Here is an 8,187-nt window from a genome sequence, read left to right as displayed (position 1 = left end):
TTTGAGATGGTCATCAAAGAGTTATTAAAAGAAGTACCATCAGTTGCACAAAAAACAGAAAGAAGTACCATCAATGTCATTCGAGAATCTTTCAAGTTACTCAATCCAACAAATTACCTCAAACATAATTTACTTTCGTGTGTCAGAGATATCAATATCATATCATGTTTGTTGCAAACTAGCCATTGTATATAGGTGCATGGTACAAAATACAGATAATTCTAGAAATATACAAATCCTAGAAGGAAAGGTTCACAGATTGGGGTTAACATCCTAATATATTAATTGGAAAATACAAATATGAAACTAATCTTTAAAACTATAAAAAATTACATTTAAATACCATTATAAATACTTAATTAAGATTAATTAGTTAATTTAATAAAATTAATTAGTTAAATTTTAAAATCTTTGATAGATCAAATAAAATAAAATCACCTAATCAAATCAAATCTAATTGAATCAAATCTAATTCGTTCTTGATAAAAAAAAGTCTAATGGAACTAAATCTATATCAGTTCCGTTTAATAGCTTAGATTTTAAAAAATATTAAATAAATCATATCTATTTTAAAAAATTATAATTATCTTTTAGCTATTTATGAAAATAAAATATGTTGAGATTTTAATATATTCATTTAAAAGAAAAAAATACTATATAGGTTTATTGACAGGTTTTCAATAAATATTATTTAAATACAAAAATTATTATATAAACAAACTGAATTTTTATCACAAACTATTATAAATAACATAATAAGAAAATAAATTATTTCAAATTTTCATAAAAAAAAAAAGTTCATGCAGTTTAGTGAAGGTTAGGTCATCAGCATCGATGATGATTATTGAGTTTACATCCATTGATGGAGATGCCCTTAGTACCTAGTTGTAATATTGTTTAGATACTTTAGGCTCCAGAAATTTCCTACGTAGTAGTTACTTCCTAATCAATATAGGCGACAAAAGGGCAGTCAAATTCTGAATTCATTTTCTACTCGACACCTCAGAAATGCCCACCGTCGCTTTACGCCAAGAATTTCAAGAACGAGTGTCCACTCGCTTATAGCTATGCTTATGACGAAGAAAGCACCAGGTTCAGGTAGTAGTTTAGGCAGCCGATTTATTGGTATGCAAAATCTAGAATCACTAATCAGTCCTTATATTTTAGGCATGCAAAATCCTAATGTCTGATTAGCACCTACCAAAATGTTAAAATAGTGCTACTTTTGTTTTTATATACTGATATAATTATGTCACTTGTTGGATAGCTCAGACAAAAAATGGAACTCTTGAACCTCCCTCACAGTCTCAAACTCCCAAGGAAATTAATGGAGGAACGTCAAAACGTAAGTTTTTATTTATTTACCTTTTCATACTAACGTTTGCTAAAAAGACTTCTTGTTTGAATTATCTTGCAGAAAAATCACCGTGGAAGTTAAAACTCATACTTGGTACCATATCTCGCTCAATCAACCTGCTAATACTCTTGTATACAAAAAAACACCAAGATTTTATATTCTTTTTAATTATCTTATATCCAGGAGTCTCAGGAGCTTTAGTAGTGATCATGATCATCATTATTGTAGTCGTGATAATAGTGAAAAGAAAGAGTGATTGGAATGACAAGAACGTTGAGGCAGTTGTAATGTTGAAACGATATAGTTCCAAAAGAGTCAAGAAAATGACAAACTCATTTGCGCATGTTCTCGGGAAAGGAGGATTTGGAACTGTCTACAAAGGAAAGTTACCTGATAGCGGTAGGGATGTTGCAGTGAAGATCTTGAAGGTGACAGAGGAGAATGGGGAAGAATTTATCAATGAAGTTGCTAGCATGAGTAGAACATCTCATGTCAATATCGTTTCTCTGCTTGGATTCTGTTATGAAAGGAACAAGAAGGCTATAGTCTATGAGTTCATGCCGAATGGATCCCTTGACAAGTATATTTCTAAGAAGATGTTGTAAATGCAGATTCTGGAACAACTCGCTGAGAGGAACAAGTTGTGCCGAACAGAGTGTTGTGCCAATCAGGAAGCTGCCTCAGATCACAGACGCCTGAGTTGCTGACGTGGATGTGTGAGCTGACGTGGCAAGACGTGAATGGATATGATGACGTGTCGAGGAAAGTTGATGACTTGGCATTGACGATAGAGACGAGATTGTTCTTGGAGATATGAAGAATATTCTCCACAGCAAATTAAGGAAAGGATAAACTTGAGCAGCAAGCAGTTTCCTTATCTTTGGAGATATGAAGAATATTCTCTACAACAAATAAGGAAAAGATAAGGATGAGAGCAAACAGTTTCCTTATCCCTTGATACTTGGAGATTCGCCTTCTAGGGTTTTTCAAGTCGTGTATATATATTCTAGGAGTAGGCTCCGAGCCAATTTGAGCACTCTAGAATATTGATACAGTTGTAAACTTCGAAGCCAGAAAAATAAGGCTTAGAAGGTGTGTTCCCAGATCTCTGTGACGTTAATCAGGAAGGTGATTAAGTGCGCATAGAATTGTTTTTCTTTCTCTCTACACTGGTGAGAGTTTAGATAGAAAAGAGAGAGGGTTGGTTTTCTTCTCTTATAGATAAAGAGAGAGAAGGTTGTTTTCTTCTCTTAGATCTACAGATGGTGTTGTGTTAGATAGAAAAGAGAAAGGCTTAGATTCATTCTTAGTCGAGTTCAATCCTATTGGATAGAATAGGTTGAGTAAGGGCCGAGACAAAATTGTATCATTGTAAAAGATAGATTTTGTTAATAAAATTGAATAGAAAAGCGTTGGTTTGGCATGTTCCAAGTGTGAATCAGTGTGTTGTGTTTCTCTACACCTTTACAGATGTCAACCAAGATGGATTGGGAAAGATTATATAACATTGCGGTAGGTGTCGCTCATGGGCTAGAGTATTTGCACAATCGTTGTGTCACGAGGATTGTGCATTTTGACATAAAGCCACAGAACATACTAATGGACGATCATCTTTGCCCTAAGATTTCAGATATTGGTCTTGCTAAACTGTGCAAAAATAAAGAAGAAAGCATAATTTCAATGCTAGATGCAATAGGGACATTTGGATACATTTCCCCTGAAGTATTTTCTACGAATTTTGGAGGAATTGTGTATAGTTATGGGATGGTTGTTCTAGAGATGATTGGTGCAAGGAATATAAACAAGGTTGAAAATGCTCGATCAAATAATAGTACAGTGTACTTTCCATATTGGATCTATAAGGATTTTGAGGAAGGAGAAATTATGAGGATTCTTGGAGATCAGATAACCGAAGAAGAAGAGATGATTTTGAAGAAAATGGTATTGGTTGGTCTATGGTGTATTCAGATGAATCCATCTGACCGTCCACCAATGAACAAAGTCGTTGAAATGTTATAGGGGAACATAGAGGCTCTCGAAGTTCCACCGAAACCTCTCTTGTATATACCCGCGGCAACGGTTCCAGAAACTATTGAAGATAGTAATAAGACTTTAAGCTTCTTTAACCCAACTCAGTTTGAAAGAGGTACTCTCTCAGCTAGTGAAGATGTTTCACACTTTTCAAAAGAAAGTGGTTCAACAAACTGTTGAAGAGAGTCTACATATATCAAGGTTCTCCTTAATTACAGTCAACATGGTTGGGGATCTCTTAAAACTTGTCATGATCTTGAGGTATTCTTCTCGCATGACGGTTAGTTAGTTTTTTTTTTTTTTTGAGAAACGGTACAATGACACTTTGGAAGAGAGCAATGTGAATTAAAATTCTTAAGAAAAGAGCTAGCACCAAAGTTTGTTATCTTTCTCCATATATGTTTCTTGATGAAGTCTTACAAGATATGGATTCAATTGTTTATAATAAATTTATTGTTCAAGTAACAAATTGAAGAAAACTAGTTAACCAAAAGACTAAGCAAATCCTGGAAAAAACCACTGATCAAGTTTTGGTAGATATATTCTTAGGCCCCTGCCATTGGAGTATACTTCTGGCAAGATGGAAGACACCGCAATTTGAATCAGTACGATGATGGTTATTGGACAAAAGTCATCTGTAACGAAATAGATTGAACCACTCTTTATTCCATAACCAACATCTTGGACCGGTGCTCTTATTGTAACCCCATGACCATAGATCAACATCTCATCATCTCCAATAGATTCTACTCTTTCCCATATGTTACTCTGAAGATTCATCTTAAAGATATAAAACAAAAGTTTATCTTCCGATATTACACTCAAGATAATCAAAACTTCTCCTGATTTCTGAATCGCCATTCTCCTGCTACATATGTATTCATGTTTTTTCTTAAAGTATCGAAACTGATGATCCCAATACGGGTTTTATCCGATTACTTCTATGGGATCGTTTCCAGAGAAATCAAAAATCTTGATGTGATCATTAGTAGTGTAAAGATAAAGCTTGCTGTTTCTATAAGCCAAGTCCAAATACCTTACGTTGAGGCTTTCCATCTTCCACTCTTTATTCCGGCTCCACCACGAGTCGTCTCCTTTCTTGTACGAGAACAAGTAATGACTATTCAGAATCCAAGCAACCACATAATCTCCTGTTCTCCCGTCTACCCACAGAACAGCTGGTCTTCTGTATATGAAGGTGTGTTTTGACACCTCAACCTTACGAAAAGCCTCGACGAAGCGTCCCCATTGGCCGAGACTCGAATCTCACTTTTCCACCGCGAATTGAAGACTCCATTGATGGAAGATCGATTCTTTTGCACGTTAACAGATTATAAATGTAGAAATCGAGATGAGAATCTACCATCAAGAGCCAGTTTCCGGAGCTAGCCAAAAAATAGCTGTCGTTGGAGAGTCCAACGAGTGTTCCTTTGTAAATTTTATCTTCTCATGTATTCAACAACATCAAAGAATCTTCTACGTAATTGATCCGCCATGGACAACGAGGCCGCTTCACGCATGTTTTCCAAACTGAATACCAATCGGTGCAAACGATTTTTGCTCGGTGAAAATCAATAGAGCTCAAGCTTTCGAGGATTGACCGTAAGTGATCGGGACAAAGTTTGGAACAATCGTGATTTTCAGAAACTTTTTGTCCCTTCTCTACTCTCTTCATATCGTTTGGCGTATCCATGTCTGCGCACGCTTACCTGACGAGCACTCTATTTGGGGTCTAGGGTTTGGAACCATGGGGAGCTTTTAATCTAAAAATTTACTAGGTGTGAAAATTTTCACGTCCTGGTAAGCCACCTAGCAAATAAAATATTTGAGTGAAAATTTAACCCGTGGTATTCTATAGATCGATTTGATTGGACGATATTGACCGCTTTATCCTTAACAAATTTTGTTACCGGTTAAGAAGGTTGTACTTGTTCGAGACAGGCTAAATAAGGTCTGTGGTATATACCAACTCGGTTAAAGAGTAGAGTATTAGAAAATCTCTATGTACTTGATTGGAAGTTGGAACAAGGGATAATAGAGTATTAACATTACGGATTTTTGTCAAATCTGCCATATTTTTTTTAAAAGTTTCCAAACAAGCCATATTGTTTTAAATCTTAGGAAATGTGTCATATTTGGCATTATAACATAAATTGTTGTCCACCAAAATGAAAATAAAAAGGTTAAAGTTGTCCACGAAGATTGAAGTTGTCCACCAAATGGGTTAAAACTGTCCAAAAATGTTAAAGTTGGCGATAGAAGAGGTTAAAATTGTCTTAAAAAGTTAAAGTTGTCCACCAAAATTGTTGAAGTTGTCCACCAAATGTCAAAAATGTTGTCCACCAATTTAAGTTGTCCGCCAATTGCCATCGATGTGGCACATTTGGAAAGATTTAATCGATTATGGCAGATTTGGAAAGGAAAAACACTGTTCATGGCACATTAGATAGTTTTCTCTTAGCATTATGCAGCATAAGCAATAAGCTATATGCTCTGATTAATATAACACATTTAATTGATTGGTGGAATAGTGAGTGATTAGATATTATATTTAAATTGAATATATATTATATCAACAAAATATACATAATTTAAATGTGTTTCATTAGAAAAATTAATAATCACTAATTGCTATATAATATTTTGTTTGTACACACTTAATAAATATTATAAATTGTTATATATATATATATGTTTGTAATTTAAGAAATTTATATATTTATGTATAATGTAACAAATTAATCAAAAAATAATTAATACATATTATAAAAATAGAAAACATTATATCTATATTTACATTTTTAATTTCAATAAATTTTAATATATTATAATATAATATAACACATTTGACTAAAATAAAATAGTAATATATAGTATAAACGTTATATCTACATTTAATGTTTTAGTTTTAATAATTTTTATGTACTAAATAAATATACTATTAATTTCAGTAATAACGTTAATAATTTACTAATAAATATTATCTTGTAACATAATAAATTTATGTTTTGTGAAATCATAATTTTAATATATTTTTAACAAAAAAAATTACATTATGTAAATTTATTTTAATATATATTAATATTTTAGAGGTAAATGCTTGGCAAATGCTTGACAAATGCTTCAAGTGAGAGCATAAAGGAAGAGAGCAAATGAGAGCATCTGCAGCTTCTAAATGCTCCCTTATATGCTCTCTTAGCAAATGTTGATTGGGTCATAAAAATAAAAATCCTCCTTCATATGCTCTTCTAATCAAGGCATACTTCTGATTATTTCTCGCTTAAATGGTACCGCTTAATTGGTAGGCTCATACTACTCGCTTCGATAAATGACTCATCCTTTGAATAAATCAGTCATTTGATTACTTTCCGCATAATCCAATTATTTTTCGATTATAAGTATATAACAGTTTTTTTGTTTGTTATTTTGTGATGTTTTACAGTAACTTATATACCCAAAATTTTAATGGAAATCATAAGTTTTGTTTAAAAACTATGTTTTCATGTGTTTATTGCAATTTTGAAAACAATATTGTAGTTTTGTATTTTATGTGGTGTTTTTTTTCGTTAATATGAACCAAACTATACATATATTTCTAATTTTATTATTTAATAAAATATTCTAAAACTAATTTTTGATTAATTTTTGTTTAATTTCTGATTTCTCAGTAGATGATAGATCCATCCCGAACGCCCAATTAGCACCTAAATTTTTAAACGAAGTTTAAAGATGAACAAGCTATCGAGGTTTAGGCTGCAAATTGTTGTACTTTTCAACATGGTTGAATGAGTTGAACGTACTTTTCAACCTTGTTCAGCCAAAAACTCACCATTTAAGATAAATATGTTTTCACCGTGTGGCTGGAAAATTGCACTTTTTGGCTGAAAATTGTTCAGCCATAAAATAGGAGATGAACAGATTGAACGAGATGAAAAACTAAAAAAATATGATATTTATTTAATTTACATATTTGAATTATTTTTTTGGCTTTTAAAAAAATATCATTTACCAAAACAATCGTCAAAATCTAGATTGTTATTTTGATAATCTAGGAAAGTCAAAGATTGTGAGTTTAAAAATTTGTTTTTTAAATTATATTTATAGTTTTTAATTATTATTTTATATATATATATATATATATATATATTTAAATATGTAACAAACGAATCGTTCACTAACTAATTATATTTTTTTGTTTGCAATTTTTTTACATTATTCATTGTTCAATATTAAACTAAATAATTTAAATTAGCATTATTTGTTACAAATAAAAGATATTCTAGTACGCAAAATCAGCTTAATTTTAAACTCTTTCGCATAATTCATATTTTATTGATTAAAATAAAAACTAAAATCGGATACTTTATTGATAGATTATTAATATTATATTTTTGTATTCAACTTAATAGTCACCATTTAGCATACTAATTTATTTCTCTGCAATTTCTTCAGCTCATTCAATTTCTTCAGCTTATTTTGATGGTTCAGCTTATTTTTATTCAGCCCATCATTATTCCTGGTTCAGTTTGTTAATCACCATTTGCAGCCTTAGTTTGGTCCAAGATTTTAAATATATATCTAGGATTTGGCATGATAGTGCATGCACGTTGGATGATAGGTAATTTGTGGCAAAAGTTAAGTATACGCTTTCTTTTGGCATAAAACCGAATAGATATTGTCTCAAAATTGACCAAGTCTTCTCATATTAATTGTTGGGGGTGCTGTGAAGTGTTTGCCAATCCTTCTCAATTTCCAGTATCCTTTTTCTTTGTGCAAAATATTTGTTATCCATTCATTCA

At 31.9% G+C, this 8,187-nt stretch overlaps 1 protein-coding gene and 1 pseudogene across 1 annotated transcript; one reads left to right on the top strand and one right to left on the bottom strand.

Annotated features, from left to right (window-relative positions):
• Positions 1,074 to 3,568, top strand: LOC104720564 (annotated as a pseudogene).
• LOC104720563 (putative F-box protein At5g38270) lies at positions 3,912 to 5,081 on the bottom strand. The gene is given in 3 exon segments (XM_019230783.1): positions 3,912 to 4,004; positions 4,007 to 4,640; positions 4,642 to 5,081. Coding segments are annotated over 3 exon segments (1,167 nt in total).

This window comes from Camelina sativa, chromosome 10 (genome assembly GCF_000633955.1).
Source record: "Camelina sativa cultivar DH55 chromosome 10, Cs, whole genome shotgun sequence".
NCBI classification, from domain to species: domain Eukaryota; kingdom Viridiplantae; phylum Streptophyta; class Magnoliopsida; order Brassicales; family Brassicaceae; genus Camelina; species Camelina sativa.
Note: the sequence above shows the minus strand (reverse complement) of the source record. Positions and strands in the feature narration are given on the sequence as shown.